The sequence below is a fragment of the Sardina pilchardus genome, chromosome 7 (assembly GCF_963854185.1).
Source record: "Sardina pilchardus chromosome 7, fSarPil1.1, whole genome shotgun sequence".
In the NCBI taxonomy this organism is placed as follows: Eukaryota; Metazoa; Chordata; class Actinopteri; order Clupeiformes; family Clupeidae; genus Sardina; species Sardina pilchardus.
The window spans coordinates 27,429,834-27,452,961 of record NC_085000.1 but is presented as its reverse complement, the minus strand read 5'-3'; the positions used below and the strand labels follow the sequence as shown (position 1 = coordinate 27,452,961).

Here is a 23,128-nt window from a genome sequence, read left to right as displayed (position 1 = left end):
TTCCTTTGGGACCAAAACTACATCAACCGGTGCAGTTTTGATAAAGACCCGACCCGAATATGCATTTACAACTGAAGAGCATATAACAGAGCCCTTGGGGGCAACTTTGGTTCGTCAAAAAAATGTGCTTACCAAAAGCGGCACAGTCAATGGATGCAAAGGGAGAAGAGTTCAGTAATCGACTTGTACAGACTTTATCCTCACAAGATGGTGGTTACCTGGATACATTGACTGCACAAAGTCTTTTAAAATACCCTTTCTTGACACTTACAAAGGTAAAAATAGTTGTGTTTGTCTACAGAAACACTCTCCATAGAAACATACATAGTATATGGCTTAAAAGAGTGACTTCATTTGACATACTGAAGTTGTCCCCAAAGGTTATGCTACATGCTATTCATGTGTTATCCGATCTTACCGAAAACTACACCATTTGACAACAAAAATGTCCACTAGTTATCATCTAGAAAGGGGTGCTAAGTTGTTGTTGGACTTTTAGTGCTACGCAATTTTGCCAACCATATACTTAATGAATCACTGGTTTGAGTGTTGATCAAAGGATGTATCCATCAAATGTTACCGGACAGCCACACAAATAAAGATGGCAGATTTTCTGCTCAAGTTTCCCTCTCCTTGTATTCCTCTGAATATTGGTACTCAGGGGCAGGTGGGAAATCTATGGCGCTCATTCTCACAGCTAAAAAGTAAAAACTACATACTGTATGAGGGCTTTGTGAGACTTTAGACTTATGAGGACACATAAATTGTACTGTGTAAAATTCCAAGTAATTTGTCAGCATTATTTGGACATGGGTACTTGGCTACTACTCATGAAACATGGCTTCTTTTCCTAATACAGTTCTGTGAATGTACACAATGGTAACATAGAAGTGCATGTGGAATGTCAAATTTACAGTAATGTTGCATGCCATCTAAAACACATCATCTACAAATATAAATGCATGGTGGTACCAAAATGATGTATAAAATACTCACAAAAGATGTGCCTTGTGGTGTAACTTAGTTTTTATTTTAATTCCACAAATTTTTCAAAAAAATTACAAAATACTCAAATGGAGAGAACACAGGACTCACAATTTGTCTTAATTATTTCTACTTTTTGTTTACATTGTGTCATCCCATGGCGACTACTAATATGTACAATAAGCTTCAAGATACCAGTATATATATAAATCTTAGCAGTCAGAATTTACATTCTGCTATTGCCGCTTTTAAAACGAGAAGCTAAACCGTTGACAACACTTAACATCAAAGGTTTGAGACACAAAAGAGGAACAGAGGGGCAGGGAGACTGCTGGTAAAAATAAAGCAGAGAGAGAGAGTGAGAGAAATAGAGAGAGAGAGACAGAGAGAGAGAGAGAGAAATCAAATGCTCAGTACACCACACAGACAGAGACAGGTCAATGGCTAGAGTGTTTCATTCTCATAAAAAGCCCAGTGTGGATTCAGACCCACATCCAGGGGAAAAATAGGTCAAAAAAGCTGCACATTTCAAAATTAAACTCGGCTGGTGTCACTCCCGAAAAGCATGCCTTCAAAATACTACCCGCTGCCGACAACTGAGGCTGTGAAAAGCCCCATGATGTGAGTGTTTAGACCAGTTCAGAGATCTCAGAGGTTTGATTTTTAAGTGCAAGATGCATATAAATATATCTGGGGAAGATGTCAATGGTGGACAACAGATGATGAACTTGAGGTGACGTGGTAGAAATGACCGTGTAAAATACTGCATGTAACAGTCAAACAGAGGTGAGTACACAATCCACCCTGACCATTTTTACCAACCCAGCCACGACTGTTGAGGAGGTACATAGGGCAGGCTAGTTGTGACACAGTAGTTGTTGTAAAGGAATGCAGACAGGACCTGGACTGGGAGCATGTATTTCCCCTCTCTTGTAAACACATGCGCTATTCTCACTTGCTATCTTCTCTCTCAAAACAGACACATACTCTGGTCCGAGCACTTAACCTTCAGGAACTTGCCTTGGGTGGCATCACAGTGAGTATGGTACCTTGAGTTGTTACAGTGAAGCTGGAGGTTAAGTGAAGGAGGAGCCCTGGGATTGTTTGCATTTTTTTTTGCAGGGAGAGGAGAGGAGAGCATTGTGGGATATGTATGCAGGGACAGAGCACTTTACTGTTCAAATTAAGCACCAATCAAGTCTTAAAACGGAAGCGTTGAAAACCACTCCTCAAAGAACTGAAGTCGAGATGACAGTAGGGCCATTGTAGCGCTACTGCATGCTTTGTGCAAGATACTAATATTGTTTATTTTACAAGTTAAAAAGGAATTGCAATTACAATATGGAACGGATTCACACTTTTAAAACGATGCATCCACATTACTTTTTCTGATTTGCAACAGTGTCAATTAGATGTGAAAATGTCAAAGTGAGTGCTTAAAAATTTAGTGCAATTTTCGAGTTTCTTTTTTTTTGTTTGAGTTATGCGAGTTTATGTGCTCATGTCTTGTGTGTGGGTTCTCTCCTTAATGTCCAAATTAAGACACAGGTCATCCCCCTCCTCTTCTTGTGTCTCAAATCTTCAACTCAACACCTGTCGAGTTCCAACATTAAAAGGGAGCAGGGGAAAGCCGTCCTGCTTGTGTTGATAATGAAGTGTTTTGTTTCCCCTCCATGTGTGTTTCATTCTTGTTTTGCGGCTGGCTCTCAAAAAGCGATGACAGACTGAATGTGAAGCATATGATGGATCCATGTGAGGTACTGCTGTACCAGCAAACTTTTTATGGACCTTACCTGTCTCTTACGACCATATTAGGTAACTCAAACAGAGCCATCGTGCTCCCCTCTGAAACAAGGGATAATGCTTCAGAACTATTATACTGGAAGGGTCTAACAACTTGGTTAGGAATCCACACCTAATAATAATAATAATAATAATAATAATAATAATAATAATTATATGTATATATACTATTTACAGACTCAGAAAAAAAATGCCATGCTGCAGCTTTTTTTCTCTTAAAATTGTGAAAACGTTCTACAATGTATTAAAATAAACATTGAATTTAAGATAGCACTTTTTCAGATATAGTGGCCCATCAGTTTTCCTTGTTTTTGTCTCTTTTTCTCCTCTCGTTCTCCATAAGCACAGTGACAAAAGTGTCTTGTTCTCTAGCACCTACAAAAAAAACAGGTCAGGGAAGCTTCTCGGAGTTGGATGCCATGCAGGGAAGTCACAATCAGTCTTGAGGACGTTGTTACTACTTGAATGCTATATACCAAAGTCTCAGTTCCTTTTTTCCAAACGGGAAAAAAACAAAAACAAAAACAAAAAAATAAACGTCCATAACAGCAAAAGGAAACCGGTGTCTGTACTTTTCCTTTTTTTTTTCTTTCTTTGTCTTAAAATAGCATTAAAAAAACGGTCCAAGGACAACACCGTAGAGTTCCTCTCCGTGACTGCGTTCGGTTACAACTTCCTGTGTCAACGTCCTGCCGACCTCGTCTCCTCGCCTCTCCCCTCAGTTGGTTACAGCTGCTTATCGCTTTCTTTCTTCAACCGGCTGAAACAAAAACAAGGCACAGCATATTAGACAAAAGATCTACGCTTTTACTTTGAAATATAGAAATATAAAAAAGCAAAGCAACATACTATACACAAGCAAAAAGTCAAATAAGATCAAACTCTAACTGACCTCAGAAATGTATGGCTAGCGCTAGACTTCATATCTTTTCCCTTACTAATTGATGATTGTAAAATGGGTAGTTCCAGTCCATGAATATGATTGGCTGCAGTGAAAAGCCCCGCGAGGCAGTAGGTTCCAGTGATTTTAGAACAGTTGGTTCGTGTCGTGCCTAAACAAGGCACCTCAGTTGTTCAAAAATCACTGCAACCTACGGCCTTTCCTGGGGCTCACGGGTTCACCCTATATCTCCGAGTTACCTAAATCCCCTCCCCTCTATTGACCTGTAGTAGTCCTCCTGGCCAGGCAGAGGGCCCCCATGCATGTGTGGATGTCCGTGCAGCCACTGCTGTTCCATGGCTAGCCTCTGGAGCTCTGCCGACTGTGCGTGCATGGCCTGAAGCTGGTGCGCTGCCGACATGTGCGGAGGCAGGCCTCCTGGCAGGTCGCGGGCGGGGTACGGCGTGCCTGGAGGGATACACAGGGCAGAGCCGTGTCGCACTAAATCCAGAAACCGGGAACATAACCAACACTCAAGCATTAACACCGCAGCTGGGTTATTCGTGTCGTCATCACAGGAGCATGTGCTATGGAGAGGTGCGTCGGCGTCGCCGGGGCTGCTCTTACCGAACACAGGATGGCGCAGCATCTCGTGCTCGTGCGGAGGCTGTCCCAGCAGGGCGTTGGGGATGGCGCCGGGCGGGTAGGGGAAGCGCGCCAGGTGGGGTCCGGCGGCGAGCGGGTCGACCAGCGGGTGGGCCCCCGAACCTGGGGGACACACAAGACATTCACCACCACCACCTTCGCCGTGTCAGCATCAATAAGTTCAGAGTACAAGGAGGACATAATATTTCAACACATACTCACCACTCAACACAGCATGCATTTTTAAACACACTGTGGGAAACGCCACATGCCAGTGTGGTAAACAAGCCGCAAAAAGCAATCGAGCAAAAAAATCGTTTAACAGTTCTATCAAAGGGAAGCGTAAGCAAGCGCGCTAATAGCTAATAGCTGCTTGAAACACTCATTTCTCTACAATGGCCTGCGTTGTTGACACACACACACACACAGACACACACACACACACACACAGAGAGCATCAGCTTCACAACAACAACAACACGGACTGATCGATTGAAAGGAAGGTCTTTTGTCAAAGCTTAAGTGCAGCGTGTCTCACATAAAATGGCCTGCGCGGAGCGGTTGGCGTGTCGGGGCGGCGCGGGTGCCATGCGTGGGGGTGGGCGGGGGCTGGCGGTCGGAGAGTTGCCCTCACCTTGGTGGAGCGGGTCCTGCTGGTGCAGGTGAAGGTGCGAGTGGATGTGCGAGTGCTGGTGGTGGTGCGGCGTGACGTTGAACATCTGCAGCCGGGCGATGGGGTCGTTGGCGGCCACCGAGGCCATGCGCTCGGCCGCCAGCCGCTCGGCCGCCAGCCGCTCCGGGTAGGTCATGTCGGGCCGCAGCTGCGGGCCGGCGCCGGCCAGCGCCAGCCGCTCGCGCTCCAGCGGGTTCAGGCCCGGGTGGAAGGCGGCGAACGGGTGCGGGCCGGCCATGTGCGGCAGCGTGATGGCGGCGCCGTGCCGCGCGAAGTGCTCCATGGGGTTGGCCGACGGGTGCAGGCCCTCCAGCTCGGGCGGCTTGACCTCGAAGCCGGGCTTCATGCGCTCGCGCATCTCCCGCTCGCGGATCTCCCGCTCGCGCATCTCCCGCTCCCGGAGCTCGCGCTCCCGCAGGCCCGGGTCGGCGTTGTACAGGCCCGGCATGTGGTAGGCCAGCAGCGGGTCGCTGGGGTTGAGCGACATGAAGAAGGGGTGGTTGCGGTTGGTGGGCGACATGACGTGCGGCCGCGCGTACTCGCTGAGCGTGCGCAGCGCCGGCGTGTCGGGCCCGATGTACGGCGGCACGGCCGCGATGGTGGTCTGCGGGCCGTCGAAGGACGGCCGCATGTGGGCCGGGCCCGCCATCGGCGGCTCGCTCATCCGGCCCTCGTGAGACGAGCTGGAGGCTTTCTGTGGAGGGGGGGACACACACAAGAGAACAGAGTGAGACTGATAAGCCAACGAGGGCTTTTGCACAACAGACAGCTCCATGCGCGGCGCGCTGAGCCCAGGCTCCTCTTTCCACAGGATCATCTCTTGGCCCTAATCTAACCGATCTAATCTCGCTAATCAGATCCTCCCCGGCAACTCGATTAGCTGAATTAGGTGCTCTGCCGTTCGGCTGGTCGGGAGCACCGACCTGCATACCGAGATCTCCCTCCCTCTCACGCACTTTCACTTTGACTTAAGTGTCCCTTTACCCCCCCTCTCTGTGACTGCGAGAATTAACCTCCCCCCCCCCCCCCCCCCCCCCAAAAAAAAACGAGGACTTACCGCAGCTCGCTCGGCCTCCTTTTCTCGCTCGCGCTCCCTCTCGCGCTCCTTCTCGCGCTCGCGCTCCTTCTCCTTCTCCTCGCGGGCCTTCTGCTCGGCCTCGCGCTTGGCCTTCTCCAGGGCGTCCTCGCGCTTCTTCGCCAGCTTGGACGACGCCAGCGGGGTGAAGTAGAAGTCGGTCCTGGCGCAGGTGTTGTAGCCCCGATCCAGATGTTTGTAGAACCTGCAAAAACAAAAGAGCCACACTCCCGTTAGGCTTTTCTTTGCGCGCACACACACACACACACACACACACACACACACACACACACACACACACACACACACACACACACACACACACACACACACACACACACACACACACACACACACACACACACACACACACACACACACACCTGTTCAATAAAAGCCTGACATATACAGGGGAAAGGGTTGAGGTATCAACTACTAAAGGTTTGGGCAGCCTTACTAAAATGCTTATGTAGTTTTAGGCTAACGTGAAGGCAATCATTAAATTGTGAAATTTGACATTGCCTGAAAGCACCCGGGAGGCCAAAGCAGAATTTGTAAAAAGCCAACATGGCCCCGGGATAGGAAAAACAACACCGCCGCCGCCGCCTCGGAAATAGATACCTTCAATTTGTGTGCGGGAGAAGAAACCATTACCCGATGAATAAAATAAATAACCTTTGACACGTTTGCTTATTATACCTGAAGCGCGGGCACTCGACGCTAGCGCTGCTGTGTGCATGTGTGGGGAAACGAGGAGGCCGTAATGAGATACGGGGTGCATTAACGGGCTCATTGCTATGCATTGGCAGCGCCCGGGCCGACGGTGGCACTTAAGAGACAACGGCCGCCGCGCACCTAACAAGACACGGGGGCCCGTGATGGAGTCATTTGCCGGCGCGGGCGCGGCCATTAATCTCGGCGGCATCCGCGCCCGCTGACTGCACATGGCGGCGGGGGCTTGGAGATAAGGCTAATCCCCCCACTCTCCTACTCTCCTACCATGACCACCTGCACAGCTAGTGACAGATGCTGAACACATTAAAGGGGGGGGGAAATCATTTGTGCTTAGCACGGAGCTGCTTAGATGCCTTTCTTGGAGGGGCTGATTGCTGTGTGTGAACCGATAGGGTTAGAGAGCTTTGATTGCGTGGCAGGGGGACATCAAACAGCTACAGTTTAGTCTTTAGTTTTGCGCCATTTTGCTCTTGAACTACACAGACCTAACAACCACAGGGCTACTTACAAAAAATATTAACCACATATTTGTTTGTAAATTTCTCAATCAATATTTTACTAACGTTTTCAAATGTACCTTTTCTAAGCTACTTCTCAACAATGCAATTCAAATATGTTCATGTGTGTGCCTTTCCTTCTAGACCTACTGTTGTGTGGGATATTTTAGCTTAAACAGTTATAGAACATATATAGTGTGCCCTGTGTGTGTGGGATATGGTAGCCTATATAGTATATAGAATATAGTGGCCTGTGTGTGTGTGTGTGTGTCTCACCTTGCGGACTGGCTGGCGTGGCTGGGAGTGTTGACGATGGTGGGCTCAGGCGAGGGACTCCTCTGAGGAGGCGGCGGGCTCTCGGGCTCCTCGGTTTCATCCATGGGCTCCTCCTTGATCTGAATGGCGGGCATGGCCACCGAGGAGGGCCCCGGCAAGCTGGCGCTAACCGAGGCAGGCAACGGCATGGAGATGGACGAGGCCACAGGCGGCAGACCGGGCATCGAGGCAGCGGCGGAGGGGAGCGGCAGCGGCGGCGCCACCGAAGAAGGGGGCAGCACGGCCGAGCCCCCGGGGATGAAGGGGTGAGGCGGGAAGGGCGACACAGTGGGCAGCCCGTGCGAGGCAGCAGCGGCGGCGGCGGCAGCGGACGGAGGGAGAGGGGGAGGCTGCGGAGGCCCGTGCCCGGCGGAGGCGGGCAGGCTCTGGGACTGCGTGAGCACGGGCGGCTGGGCGGGCGGCGGCTGCAGCTGCAGCTGCTGGCCCTGGGGCATGAGCTGCAGCGGGGGCGGGTGCGCCGAGGGCGGGTGGTGGCTGGACAGCGAGCTGAGCGGCTTGAGCGCCGGCGGCGGCGGCAGGTTGGAGGGCATCTGCGGGAAGGGCGGCGGCAGCGCGGGCAGGTGAGGCGCGTGCTTGTGCGAGGAGGGGGCGCTGGGCATCTGCGGGATGGGCGTGGTGGGGGGCGGCTTGATGTGCGGCATGGAGATGGGCGCCGGGGGCAGCGGCTGCTCGCGGGGCGGCTGGGGCACTCCCTGCGACGACGGCTGGCACGACGTCGGGGGCATGTGGGAGGGCGGCTGCTGATCCCGATCCCGGTCCCGATCCCGGTCTCTCTCCCGTTCGCGTTCCCGTTCCCGGTCCCTCTCTCGTTCCCGTTCGCGTTCCCGTTCCCGTTCTCGCTGGGACAGTGCGGAGGGCTGAGGCTGTCCCGGGTGGGACCCTGAGGGCGGCACCTGAGCTTGCGAGAGCGGGAAGGGCTGCGGGGGCATGCCGTGCGCCGGGTGCCCGTGCGGGGGCAGGTGCGGCGGGTGGGGCGGGTGGGCCATGGGGGGCATCGGGCCGTGGTGAGGCGGCGGCGGCAGCGGAGGGGGCAAAGGCGGCGGCGCCAGCGCCTGCGAGGCAGTCTGAGAGGACGCGGGCGCCTGAGGCAGACTCTGGGGCAGCGGCGAGTGAGGCGAGGGCAGCCGCTGCGGGTGGAGCGAGGGCGCGCCGGCCGACTGGATGAGCGAGAGGGGGCCCGTCGTGGGGGGCATGGGGGGCTGAGGCGGCATGGGCACCGGAGGCCCGGCAGGGGACACCTGCGGAGGTAAGGCCGGGGGCGCGACCGACGTCGGGGGGTTGGGAGCGACCGTCGCCGCCGCGGATGACGAAGACGAGGAAGAGGAGGACGACGAGACGGCGGAGGACGACTGGGGGTTGGGGGCGGCGGAGGAGGGCATGGCGCCCGGCTGGCACTGGATGACGGGCGGGTGCTGGGCCTGCAGGTGCTGCTGGGCCGACGAGTCCGAGTCGCTCTCGTTGTCGCGCGGGCTCGGGATGCTGGGCGAGGAGCTGCGGTTGTCCTGGTCGATGTCCTTGGGGTCACTGCTGCCCTCGTCGTTCACACTGCGTCCGTCCGAGCTCTCGCCCTCACCCTCTCCCTCGAACTCCGATGGCGAGTCCGGTCGACTTAGCTCCTGGAGGAGAGGCAGAGGACACTAAGGTCAGGAACTACTCGTCCACACCGAGCAAGACCACCAAACACCAAACGTTACAACCATAGTTAAGACTAATCAGTCATAGACATGCATGTGTTTCTTGAATTTCCCCTTGGGGATCAATAAAGTATCTATCTATCTATCTATGTGGTAACAGGCACGTCCTGTGTCCAAGATCTGCTTAACTTAGATTTAAATCAGGGACACACACATTGCTCTAATTGTGATTTGATAATTGTATAAAAATTTCAAAATACTGAAAAACTGCAGACGGTAAAAACTTCAATAAGAGTGCATGAGAAGAGTGCACATTTCAGGTGAGCTTTGCAGGTGTTCTGAGAGTTGAGGCTCACCTGAGTCTTTGACTTCTTGGCGCTCGCCCTCTCCGACTCCTCGGTGTCCGAGGCGCCCTTTTCCCGCTGACGTTTGGCACTCTTCATGGGCGATGGAGCTTCCTCCTTGATTTTCTGCTTAGAGGGAGAAGAACATTTGTCTCCGGCTTGCAGGCAGTGCAATAAATGTGCAACTAAGCATGTCTGAGGAGATTAAGTACAACAATGGTGTGAAACAATCTGAAAAACCTTCCAATGATTTCCCCGAGAACTGACTTCCAGCTAATTGATGATTAGCATTTTCACTGACTGTGTCCGTGGAAGTGTGAGAAGAAGTGTGTGTGTGTGTGTGTGTGTGTGTGTGTGTGTGTGTGTGCGTACCTTGGTGGGTTTCTTCATGGAGTCGGTCTTGCTGTCTGTGCTGGAGGTGCTGGCGGCGCTCGGCGAGGTGCGTCCGCTGGAGCGCAGGTCCTCGGTGGTGGGGGAGGTTCTGCCATCGGGGCTGGCTGTCTGCTTCTTACGGCCACTTCGTAGCGTCGACATCTGGGGAGAGAGGAAGCGGAGCCGGTCATCCTCCACCCCCCAGCTGCCTTACACGGCACTACTTGACTATTTTTTTATGTTGTTGTTAGAATTGCTCTTGGTTGTTAGAATTGCTCTTAAAAGCGAAATGTTTTTACCATGTTGTAAGTCGCTTTGGTTAAAAAGTGCCAGCCAAATGTAATGTAAAATGTAATATTTCTCCCCCTCAAGGGGTGGACAGCTTCCCTACCACTACAGCATTTCATTCTGTCAGGCCAGTCTTGTTATTGTTTTGTATGCCGTGTTGGTATGTGTGTGGGCGGGTTGGCTACTTACCGAGCCTCGGTTGCGTCGGGTCCTCATGCTATGCTTGCCGCTGAGCCCATCCTCTTCCTCTTTGACGGGTTTGAACATGAACGGAGGCGGGTCCACGGGCTTTTCGATGGGTGGTAGCTCGCCGTACTTCTTGAAGTGGATCCGGCAGTCGGTGCACAGTAAGATGTTCTCCCGGCCCCCGTGGTGCCAGTCTTTAGAAGCTGAGAGGGGCGAGAGGATAGCAGGTTAGCGCTCCGGTGCGTCACCTCCATAACAGTCAACACCGTCACTGGTAGCTGAACCACAACAGGCTCCACTGACAGTCATTTCGAGCATGGAGATGTTCACCCTCTAGAAAGGTAAGAGTGTGTCGGTGCTAAATAATGCAGCGGTTGGTGAGGTGGCACCAGAGAGGGATGTGGCAACGCGAGCTCAGCGCGTGCACGCACACACACACACACACACACCCCATACCAGATGGGAGGATGGCACAGGGTGCCAAGACACACCACCACCTATCAGGAGAGTCTAATGAGGCAAAGAGTGGGGCGCGCTAATGTCAGGTTGAGGGCTTCGTCTGACGAATGGAATGATCATCGACAATCTCTGTGACATCCATCTGTCATGAGGGTGATTGGGTTGTGGGGCTGGTCCCCCTGCGAGGGGCGCTAAATTACACTCCCGCTGGGAGGGATTATTACTGGGGCCCTGGGATGAGGGTGTCCACAGGGCACCTGATTGGATGATGGCCAACCGGGTTGGGGCTTACCTCTCTGACAGATGTCATCAGTGAACTTTATAAGTCATATGAAATGAATTCAGGAATCAACAAGTGGAGGTTCATTTCCTTCAACCTGTTGATGGTGATCGTGTTGAATATGTTTTCCAAAATGTATTTTGAAATGTGCCATTTGAATTGAGATACTAATTGTGTGCCTTTTCACGAATACCACAGTACTAGGATGATGCACATGGCAATGTTGTGTCTTGGCTGAACACAGTTTCAAACATTTGGAGCAAATGTGTAACAGGAGTGATAACTCAATAAATAATGCCTTGGTAACAGGGTGTGGTGTGGAGTCAGGTGCTAAAAAATGTACGATGGCAGGAGAGCCAAGTTTGCGGAATGATATTCAATATATTCAAACTGTTGCCGTAGAAGCATAGTAGAAATAATACATCATTAGTCTAGCACAGATATAACAAAGAACAGCTACCATGTGTTATTTATTATGGAAGAGAGAGATATATAAAGAGAATGAGACAGGGGCAATAGTGAGCTGAATTCTGTCAACTCTTGAGCGGGTCTGGAGTGTATAATGTGACGGGCAGGTGCTGCGGAGGAGAGGATGTTATGTGATGTGACTCACTGGTGGAGAAACAGTGGCGGCAGGCGTAGCCCTTCAGCTCCTGTTCGCTGTCCTCGCTGTCAAAGTCATCCTCGCTGGCGGAGCTCAGGTCCACTGTGGGGAAGGACAACACAGATGTGCGTTAGCATTAGCGTGCGCTAACACAACGCGGATTAACTCAGGCATCAACATCTGCCTGTCACTGCTCACTCTGTCCTAAACACCCAAGCCCACCCACACACACACCCAAACACACACCCACACACACACACACACACACACACACCCACACACACACACACACACACACACGTAGTGCTTCAACGGTTAGCTAAAAATCTAAAAAGCGCAATCAAAAAAGGCTGTAATTTTGCAGAAAAGAAAAACACATAAATATAGCGAGCAGGGATTGTGATACCACAATGCCTGCCATCTACTCCCACTTTCACAGGTTGTCAATGATGCCAAAGAGGCGGTTTTGCACTCGTCATCTCTGGTGTAAAAATGTCACCTGCTGTGGCTTCAACTGTGCACATGCGGCCTATTGTGTTTTTCTTTTTTTTTTTTCTTTTTTTCTGAAGCCTTTTTTGTAACTGTAGTGTACTCCAAATCGGGAGTAGAATGTTCACACACCAGCTGCAGCACCAGAAAATCTGGATCACACATTTGTGCGCCGCATGAAAAATGTAAATGATTTTCTCACAGCGTTCTCTCTCTTTTTTCTCCCCTTTCTTTTCTGGGGGAAACGGGAGGCTTTTTTTTGGACAGCATGCAAACGTCTGATGGCACTTACGAAACTCGCTGGAGGGGGGGCGTGAGGGAGTGTTGACAGGCGTGGAGGCGGTGCGGGTCTTGATGCGGCGGAAGACGGGCTGTCTTCGGTGGCGGCGGTGGGCTCGCGAGCTGGCCGCCTCGGGCGTCTTCTTCCAGTAGTAGTAGAATGTGATTAGCTCGCCCTGTTCAGACACAGACACAGACGCAGATGCATGTGAATACACGGGGTGTCCAGTAACGGGTACACTCAATCTCGGACAGACGTTTCACTGGAGGCAAAAATTCTTGGAGCATGAGAATAGCTGCGGAATTGGAAACAGACACTGGATGCAGCGCTCGCCTCGGACCCACATCACAGCCGTGTGGAGCGGGGGGAGAAAAAAAAATGCTTTAACAAACAAACTGACTATGACAGGCGCTATGTTTGTTTGGACTCAGACAAACAGACTCCGTGTACCCAAAAACCAGCAACAAATCAAATGAAAAACTCCCAGCAGACCACACACTGCACACACGAAGCACAGTGAATTCAGCAGTGCTAAAGCCCAAGTCGACTCCTCCGCTTGAAGCGTGAGATAATGGGTCTGCGTGAGGAGCTTGTGGTACGTGTGTGTGCATATGTGTGTGTGTGTGTGTGCAAGTGTGTGTGTGTAAGTGTGTGTGCATATGTGTGTGTGTGTGCATATGTGTGTGTGTGTGCAAGTGTGTGTGTGTAAGTGTGTGTGCATATGTGTGTGTGTGTGCATATGTGTGTGTGTGTGTGCAAGTGTGTGTGTGTAAGTGTGTGTGCATATGTGTGTGTGTGTGCATATGTGTGTGTGTGTGTGCAAGTGTATGTGTGTAAGTGTGTGTGCAAGTGTGTGTGTGTAAGTGTGTGTGTAAGTGTGTGTGCATATGTGTGTGTGTGTGTGTGTGTGTGTGTGCGAGGAGGTGGGCTGGAGTGGACACGGCCAGCGCGCCTCCATGACTCCATGCCAGGTTTTCCCTGCAGACCGGAGCTTGTTGTGCTGCTGCAGCCGTGTCTGTCAGCGGATTAGGCGGAGCAGCGCTGCTGAATGCCGGGGTATTAGGATCAGTGCAGCGGAGGCTGCCTGGGTGGCAGCCGCCTGAATGGGAACAAAGGAACATGTCGGGGAGAGCTTTGGCGCTACAAATAGGGAGTGAAACGGCTCCTGGCCCCCTTTTGCTGGAGGAGTCAATTGAACTTTAATCAAACATTCAGGGAGGGAGGAAGAGAGGGAGGGAGAGAGGGAGAGAGGGAGGGAGGGATGGAGGGGGGCGCGCTTGCCAGCGAGCGGGGCGGATAAATCCAGAGTGCAAGGGAGAAAAAAAAAGAGGAAAAAGGGAAGGGAGGAGGAGAGAGAGGGGTGGGGGGGATAGAAAAAGGCCCAGCCGGGAAATCAATATGCTGCTGAAACATTCACATATGCAATCAGGGATCAGAGAGTGCTTGACTAAGGCGGCCTGTGCAAATTAACTGCCACATTTTCCGGACACACGCGCAAAATAACACACACGGCCATGACACCGCCAACAAGAGTGCAGAGGGGGAGAGCCGGGCGGGCAGGCACGGGAATTATACTCCATCCTGTCACTGCTCAAGGTCCTCCCCCTTAGCCCCGTCTTTCTAAGCATACATCATTCCACCTAATAACCATTTCGGCAACATTCATTTAACACTCTCGCTCTCCCCCACCCCCCCCCCCCCCCCTTTCCACCTCGACCCGCGGTATTCATTTCAGGCTATTGAGTGTGTGGCCAGTCAATTGCGGGTGCTTTTAGCATTCTTTAATGTTTCAGGCTTTATAGAGCTGCTTGATGGGGAGGACGGTCATAAGGCCTGACAGGGTCTGTTAAACTCGTGCTGAATGGGGCTGTGCTGTCTTTAATGCGTATTGATTGCTTTTCCTCTTTGCTTCGGCGGCTCGACTTGACATAAATTGGTCATTAAAGCGATGCTCAGCCCCGCACGTTAACGGCTCAGCAGAAAAACACTTTTATTAACACTCGTTCAGGTTTTTTTTCCCCCCTCTGCCATTTGTCTGGCACGAGAGGGGAGAGAGAGAGATGGGACCTACCTAACCTGACAGACCAAACATCCCATTGATTTTTTTTCTCTGTGTGCAAACACATTTCTAGACATTTCAATATCACTGTCCCCCTAAACTTAATGACGCAACATGCTAACTCGATGAAACCTGAAATATTGCAATCAAATCATGGATTTCTTTTGCAAAATGGAAATGAGACATCTTTTTACTCGTGAAATCCACCAGTAAAAAAAAAAAAAAACCCTGGGTTTGAAAAGTGGCCCATTTTGGTGTCCAGCTGCGGGCAGCAAGCGAGCGAGGGAGGGTAGGGTAGGGCAGGCGAGGCGAGGCGAGGCAGAGGGAGCGGCTCTTATCAGGGCGGAGCGCGGGGGCCAAGCGGAGTCCTGGAGCGCGGCGGCGGCCCCTGCTGTGTTTGCTCCGGGTAAACACGACACCAGCCCCGTGCGCCTGCACCGCGCCTTTCTTTCTTAAAGGCTTTTCACCCTCCCTCCGTCTCTCTCTCTTCACCAGTGCCTCATGGTAGAGAGAGGTACAGGATAATTCCTTGTCGGAGAGTGGACCAATTGTCTGGCACAGAAAAGCCCAACATTCAGGGCTTTGTGCTATTACAATTAAATCCGCTTCCGCACTCTCCCACCCCCTCCCTCCCTGGACGCCGAAAATCTGAACATCCCCTAAACGGCTATCAGGAGTCTATTTTGCGAGCCGTGCCACAATACACAGAGACATGCTACAAAGAGCGACTCTGTGGGTCTTGGAGGTGCTTTCCCGTGGCCATGAAAACACTGAGAGTCCCATTTGGAGCCTATTGGCTGGAAAACACTGGCAGCTCAGTGCTAAAGACCCGAGAAGACTTCCTCTCGAGCACATCTGGAATTATGGAATAGTTTCCACATGCGTCTGACTCAGAGCCTGCTGAACACTCATCTCCAGTGTGTCATTTAGTGTGTGTGTGTGTGTGTGTGTGTGTGTGTGTGTGTATGTGTGTCGAGCCGGGGTGAGGTGTGGTGGGGTAGGGGGGATGAAAGGTGGCCGAGCACACTTTGGCCTTTTGAGCGTGCCAGCTGACCCTACCAGAGATGGATGAAATATCAATTATCACAATTACACCAATTACCAGTGGGTGGCTTGGACCACTCCGCCCAGGGAGAGAGAGAGAGAGAGAGAGAGAGAGAGAAAAAACAGGGCCAACAAATGAGGTCGCTTCACCTAAGAACACCACCCAATTTTTCAAGGCTTCTTTTCCCTACCTTCCACTCCCGCTCAGAATAACACAAAACCGCCATTCTTTTGCCAGTTAGGAAAACAATGGGGTAGCCAGCGGGACACGGTCCCCTGGTAGCACTTATTAAATAAAAGAACAGAAGGAATTTCCTTTGAGCTATGCTACTGCTCGGAGATGCTTAGCACAAGATCAGATTAATCACTTATGCGGGGATGTTGGGGGAACAGTATCATAGCAGCAGGACCTTTTGGGAGGTTTTTTTTTAATGTTTTTTTTTTCCAGGGTGGGCTTAGTCTCTTTCAGCCAGAGCCAGGTTGAGAGGGCTGGGAGGGGAGGGTGGATGTGAGGGGAGGGGAGGGGTGGGTTGGTGGTGGTGGTGGTGGTGGTGGTGGTGGCGGCCGTGCAGGGCGCAGGTGCTTTGCCCAGGGACAGCCAGCTTCCCGGGGTGAAATCTAATTGAACCGTGCAGATCAGAGGCGGCGAGTGCAGCAGGGCCGCGTGGCTCCACCGGCGCGCTCTCTCTCTCTCTCTCTCTCTCCCTCCCTCCCTCTCTCTGTCTCTCTGTCTCTCTGTCTCTCTGTCTCTCTGTCTCTCTGTCTCTCTGTCTCTCTGTCTCTCTCTCTCTGGCTCGTTTTAATGACCGCTCTCTCTGTGCCACATGCCTCCCTCCTGAGCCGCCGAGGGCCTCCGGTCACGAACCGCCCAAACTAAATAAGTGTGCCGCACGCAGGAAAGGTCAGTGCAGAGCCTCCCGTCACAGCAGGCCGTGGGAGCCGGTGTGGCATGTCCCCTGCATTGGGACGCAGATACTGCGCCGTTTCTTGGGGAGGGAGGATGAAAAATAAAAAATAGAATAAAAAATAAAATAAAAAAATCTCTAAGAAGTTCAAGTGCACAGGCTCAGCCATGTATGGGTGAGAGAGCAGGCAAGGGAAGGAAGCAATCACGGCGAGAGAGAGAGTTGCAGTACATGACCATTGAAAAGTAATTTAGTCCAGAATCTATCAAAACAAGTGCCAAGGTCTAGAGAGATGACGAGCGCACATACGCACAGATTCACATATAGAGAGTGCAAATCTCATGTCTAATGCGAGTTGGCTGTGCTGTACAATCTGTGTGTGTGTGTGTGTATGTATGTGTGAGTGTGTGTGTGTGTGTGTGTGAGAGAGAGAGCGCGGGAGCGGATGAGGAGCCAGATGAAATGTTTTCAGGGGGATCATCTGTGGTGATGACAAATTTCCGCGGGCGATGACTGACTGTCGGAGACCTTCAGAAAATCCCCTTTCAAGCCTCGCAAGGGGAAGATGGGAGAGGCAATATGATTTGAGCGAAAGCGTGGAGAGGTGGTGTTAAGCTGCAGCGCATTCTCTCTCCCGTGCACCCTCCTTTTTTGCTCTCGCTCTCTCTCTCTCTCTCGCTCTCTCTTCTTCTCCACAAGCGTTGCCACCACCCCACCCTTTCTGGCATTCAAGGTTTTTCTGGCCTGGCTTTGTGCAGCCCTTTTCTCGCTCCCTTTCCTTCTCTCCCTCTCTCTCTCTCTTCCTCCCTCCCTCTTTTGCTGCCATCTCCGTGAAGTCGGGAGAGATGTACAAAGGCGGCGGTGGCGGTCGTTAGTCTTGTTGCGAGGGAAGGAGGCATATCCCGCTGAAGGCTGCGGAATAATGGATGCGAGCAGCGGGGAGGAAGCGTACTCCGCCGAGCCCCGCCGCCCCGGCATGCTGACTGAAGATGAGCTCGTGCCGAGAGCAGGGGCGCCCGAGACAGACAGATTGACAGTGTGAATCACCCGGCCAAGCTGTCGGGAGTGTCAGGACAGATCTCTTCTGCATCCTCAGAGTGATGTCTTAAAAAAAAATCCCTCCGAAAATGATATGGGGAAAAGGAAAAAAATACACGTATGAATAAATAATAATAAAAATAAAAAAAAACCAACAACAATGAAACATCTAACTTTTAGTGACATCAAAATGTCAGCACCTCCTCAAAGAGGATGTCTGTATGACGAATGAGAGATGTGAAGGATGTTTTTTTTTATTGATGTTATTCCCTTTTCGGTGTTGACATGAGGAGGGGGTGAGGTTTTCAGAGAAATGTCCTCCACTTTGATGTGTTGTACTGTATTATTCTTTCTGTTTACCGAAATGCATGTCATACATGATAGATTTCTTGTCCATTACCTTGCTACAATCTACGCAACATCTGAAAACATTCACGGTTGACATTTAGTGGACTAATAGTGAATGTTGGTGACTTGCTTTGTTTAAAAACCAAACAAACAAACAAAAAAAAAATTATTAAAGCCAAATCTGCCACATGATGGAAGAATAACAAATTGCTTGTTCAAATTAAACAAACAGGTGACTTTCCAGACTTGTGGACTGTAGCCCAACAACCCACCGGGCACGCCATTCAGCGGTGTTCGGCGGTCTGGGCTTGACGCGCAGGATTTTAGAATAGTTTTCTATCTCTGTGCGTGTCTGGTGGGCGCTGGGCTTTAGGCACTTGCAGGCTATTAGAATGAAGGAAGAAAATGTGCACACCATTTTAGATGTGTATAATTAAGATCACACACAGGACATTTGGTAAAGACAGATATCTGTTGGAGATAGCAATTTTGGGGTCAGTACAACTGATCTGTTGATGTTTTAGGAGTGACACACGAGTCCCTGGTATGGGTGTCCATTTTACACGGCAAAGAAAACGGCTCTTACCAACAGAAAACCGAGTAAATTCATACCCCATCAGTTAAGCTTTTTCCTATGATCAGTTGTGAAATTGAGTTTCCCCTCGTTGCTACTCGCAGCACCCGCAAGTTCAAGTTAAATCAGAGTGGTTCCATCACAATTGTAAATAAATCCAATTTCTGCTCGCCGGTGGCATTACTTCACTCTCCCCCTCCCTCCTCAAAGCTGCTAAGAACACTATGTTCGCGAGAACATGAGATTGTGACAACATAAGCCTGGTATTATAAGACATTTTAGCAAGCTTTCCATCTGCAGGATATTTCTAGAGGGGGTGTGTGTGTGTGTGGGGGGGGGTGGATTATCCAACCAGGAAGGGGGTTTACCTCATATCACTGCACTCAATGCCTTGTGCTCTCCCCCACCCTCGACTCGCCTCCAGAAAACTGCGGATGTGCAGTGAAGTGGGTGTCAGGGCGGGTGCGCCGCCGTGTGTGTAATGTTTTCTGACGGCTCGGAGCATTTCCTTCTCTTTTTTCCCCTCCCCACTCTTCTCTCTCCTTGTCTCTTCTTTTCTCTCCATTCTTATATTTTCTTGAAACCAAAGGACGAGACAGACCCTGGCCTCTTTGGGCTGCTCTGTGCGTCTGTGTCTGTGTCTGTGTGTGTGTGTGTGAGTGTGTGTGTGTGTGTGTGTTGGTGTGGGTGGGTGTACGTGTCTGCGTGTATGTATTTGTGAGCGTTTGTCAGAGGAAAAGACAGGGTGCGAAGGTTTAACTTGCATATTTACATACTCATCCGCTCTCAGGCCCAGGCTTGAACAGATGGTTTCTGTTTTTCCTGGCAGATTTGCGAGGAAGCCACAAAAGGCCCCTGCTTTGACAGGGAGCCAAACGGTTAAGACTGCAACTGGCAAAGGCAGGAGAGTACGAGAGACCAGGGAAGTCTGCAAGGGGGGTTTGTGTATGTGTGTGTGGGGGGGGACTGAACAGCGGGAGTGAGACGGACCACAAGCAAAATCTTAAAAAGATGATGAACTAACAAACCTGAGGCTGACACCACTATACAACTGTAACTGTTGCAAGACGGCAACATTTACCCCACCACTATCACCCCCACCGCACCCCCCCTCTCTTTACGCCTTCTGATTTGGTTTCAGGGAAGGGAAAGAGAATGTATATTGAGGGCATTCAGAGCGTAGGGGTCATGTGGTCACTGGGTGTGAGTGAGCTGATACGAAGCTGTAAACATCAATTAGCTGAGCCAGGCCTGGGCGTTCCCCTTCCCGCCGACAAACACACTGAGGCCATTTGGACTGGAGACCAGGAGGAGGAGGGGGGAGAAGATTGCTGGTGATTTTTAGCTTCAGGAGTAGACAGAGCAGAGAGCAAAAAAATAATAAATAGCTCGCCTTTCGACTGCAGTTTAATGATTTGGTGTTAAACTACTGATAGATTTTGCCTGGAAGCCCGTCTGAATTTTTTATGTAGGTGTTATATATATACACCTATAGGTGATACGTAATTTTAATAACGCAATGATGAATTCTGTTCTGCACATTTATTCTATATAAGCGATGGAAGCACTCCATGTGAAAAGAAAATGCAAGGTCAATGTGAAATAGAGCTCAGAGACAGTTTTCCACAGAGTACATTACATCTGATTTTCATCCCGCTTAAATTATTAAGATGCATACATAAATTATGGTATTATATAAGTCTACGTGTTGTGCTTTTTTTTCCATCAGGCCTCCTTACCAATAGGGGGCGCTGGGCATCACATCAGAGGGAGCACTGAACCCATATTGTTATATGAATCCTCTTTTTTCATTTTCCAATTTTGTATCATAATACATTTTCATTTTAACCAAAACATATTTCATGTATTATGTCTAGCATGTTTCTTTTTAAAATAATGATTAATATAATAAGATTAAACTTGGGTTAGATTACATGAATAAGCTATTAAGATCTGTGAACACAGTGCTTAGAAACTAAATACAAATATGTGCAAGATTACAACTACAAAACAGTAGTTTGAGAAACTGCATGTGGTGACAAGACTACATGTGGAGCAAGTCTGTAACCTGAAGGTTTAGAGAGCTCTTTAGATGGAGACAAAAAGGCCCTTCAGCACTTCCGCTGTCAACCGGTGTCTATTGACAGTAAATATATCACAGATGTGTTCTGCTGCCATCAGACTATGAAAACGGCAATGGCAGCATAAGTCTCCGGGCACTGACTGCTGTTACTGTAACCTTGCTCCAAGGTCAACAAATGAAAAGCTGAGCCGAACACGGTGAATGGCAGCCACACAGATACCCACTTCTGTGGGGTTTTGAGAGAAAAAGAGAGAGAGAGAGAGAAAGAAAGAGAGAAAGAGAAAGAAAGAAAGAAGGTGAGGGGGACAGAGAGAGAGAGAGAGAGAAAGAGAAAGAGAGAGAGAGAGAGAGATGGAGCGAGTGGGGTGAGATGACTGTACGCCACAATGGCCTTGGCTGGTGAGGCAGCCAGTGAAAGGATGTTAAATAGACAGCAGATCCCCGCTGTGCAGCGAGCTCTCGGTGGAGAGAGACTGAATGGGCTCTGCTTTCACAGGTCAAAGATGCGCCGGCAAGAGAATCAGCACTCGTGTTTTGCCTGCTGTAAGCGAATTTGCCAGCGTGGGCAGACGGCGCGGCTACAGAGACTTTCACTGGGGGTCTGCTGTGCTAATCCAATAGATCAACTTGTACAAGCTCTAGGCTTTGCACCCAAACTACAATGACAGAGGAACAAATACAGTAGGGGGAAAACAAAGCACAACAACAACGAAAAAATGCATGTTGGCTAAACAGAATTCTTAAATCTGTTGAATTGATGTGAAAAAAAATGTTGGCTAAACAAAAACAAAAGAAGAAATACTTCAAAACGAGACAACAAAATGTAATCGTTAAAGATGTCCTCCGTGTCGCCCCTGCTGTGCTCGTAACCGCATTAACTCCACTAATGACATTCTCAGTGTTTCCATAAACAAGCCGGTCGTTTACCCAAACAAGCTCGCCATCGTGTCAGCTGCGGACAGCTGCCGTCCTACCCGCAGCGCCCCTGGTGCTCTCCAGCCGTTTTAATTAGTGCCCGAGCTGTGGCCCCGGCGCGCTGGTTGGTGCGTCTCCGGGGCCCGAGCGCTGGCGTGCTGATGGCCTCTTCGTCGATTTGATCGGACGTTTGCCCCCCCCCCCCCCCCCCCCCCTCCTCCTCTGAATAGCACCGCGATCAGACATCTGCTGCGAGGTTGATCCAGCAACACTCTCAGTCATCATGCTCCCACCCCACCCACAGCCCACCCACACCCATATCAGCTTCGAATGGCAAGGCCCAGGGGGGAGCGAGGGAGACCGGGGGGGGGGGGGCGGGCGGACTAGCGAGGGCTGATCCAGGCGGCCGGTCCGCAGCCATCGTATCCTCCGCAGCGCTCTCACCTCTTAGCAACTGCCAGGGAGTGCTGCCACCCGGGAGGCTAGTGCCGCTTTCACAGCTCTCGCCTCCACTATTTCACCCTCCCTCTCCCTCTCCCTCTCCCTCTCTCTTTCTCTCCATCGCACCGAGACCACCTGGCTGTGCCTTGCGCCCCTGCCGCATGCATGAGCACTTGTAACACTCATACTCTCGCTCCCGGACTCCCAATATTTCTTCTTCCTGCTACCAGCGCTGATTGAATACCTCATGACTGCATGCAAACCAATTAAGAGCGTGTCCTCTTGCCCCAAACAGCAGGCTGGGTAGCTAATATCCAGCGCCAGAAGCATGGCCGGATGAGAGGAGCGCTGCCATCTGTGGACGCATGCCTTGTGTTATTGCTAATGGATTAAAGCTTCAAGTTCACCTAGTTTCCAACAGCTACAAACACAAGAGTGCTCTGATTATCCTCTGATTACAACTCATTATCTGCGATGGCTTTGTTTGGAGGAGATGATTTATCAGCAAGGACAAAAAGGGGAAAACAATAACAACAACAACGACAACAACAACAAAAAAAACCCCTAAAAGAAACAGCCAGTGCTGGCACGACCCACAGCCGTGTAATGAACCAACACGGTTATCGTGTCACCTTTTTAGCACGCGCAAGTCCTGTCCAAGCACTTAACTGCTCTAAAATGGAGGCCATCATGAAGACGTGTAAACCTTCTCTCCCCACCAAAAGGGTTGAGCAGAGACAGGGAAAAAACACAACCTCCAGAGGGGATTATCTGCAATCTGTGGACTCAGCATGTTACATGCTTGTCGAGAAACGGCTCCAGAGAGAGAGAGAGAGAGAGAGAGAGAGAGAGAGAGAGAGAGAGAGAGAGAGAGAGAGAGAGTGAGAGAGTGAGAGAGAGAGAGAGAGAGCGAGAGAGAGGAGTGCAGAGAGTGCAGCTCAAATTCTTCCGTGACGTCGTCTTTCAAGTGCAGGAAATGGTGGCCGGGAGAGAGCCAGCGCGCGTCGGCCTGGCGACACACCCTCTTCTCTCCCCGCTTCCCCCTTTATTTGGCTTTATATAAAGCATTCCTCAGAGCTAGTGGAGCACGCTGTGTTTATTCAGTGGTGGGCACTTCTGCTGCACTGAAATGAAATGAGGGGGAGAGAGGGCTGTAG

General features: G+C 50.7%; 1 protein-coding gene across 9 annotated transcripts in view; it reads right to left on the bottom strand.

Annotated features, from left to right (window-relative positions):
• Positions 1-1,008: 1,008 nt before the first annotated feature.
• Positions 1,009-23,128, bottom strand: part of rerea (arginine-glutamic acid dipeptide (RE) repeats a) — a 101,787-nt gene continuing 79,667 nt past the window's right edge. For 3 of the 9 annotated variants that reach the window (XM_062541615.1, XM_062541622.1, XM_062541623.1), the window contains 11 exons: positions 12,577-12,739; positions 11,805-11,897; positions 10,456-10,655; positions 9,979-10,140; positions 9,619-9,732; positions 7,569-9,244; positions 6,043-6,265; positions 4,947-5,679; positions 4,295-4,468; positions 3,928-4,168; positions 1,009-3,547 (listed from right to left, as the gene is read on the bottom strand). In XM_062541615.1, coding sequence (XP_062397599.1) covers positions 3,514-3,547; positions 3,928-4,168; positions 4,295-4,468; positions 4,947-5,679; positions 6,043-6,265; positions 7,569-9,244; positions 9,619-9,732; positions 9,979-10,140; positions 10,456-10,655; positions 11,805-11,897; positions 12,577-12,739 — 3,813 coding nt within the window. In that variant the 3' untranslated portion in view covers positions 1,009-3,513. Of the gene's footprint in view, positions 3,548-3,679; positions 4,169-4,294; positions 4,469-4,946; positions 5,680-6,042; positions 6,266-7,568; positions 9,245-9,618; positions 9,733-9,978; positions 10,141-10,455; positions 10,656-11,804; positions 11,898-12,576; positions 12,740-23,128 lie in introns of all 9 variants that reach the window. The other 6 variants (XR_009939861.1, XM_062541616.1, XM_062541618.1 and 3 more) reach the window with 6 other exon arrangements.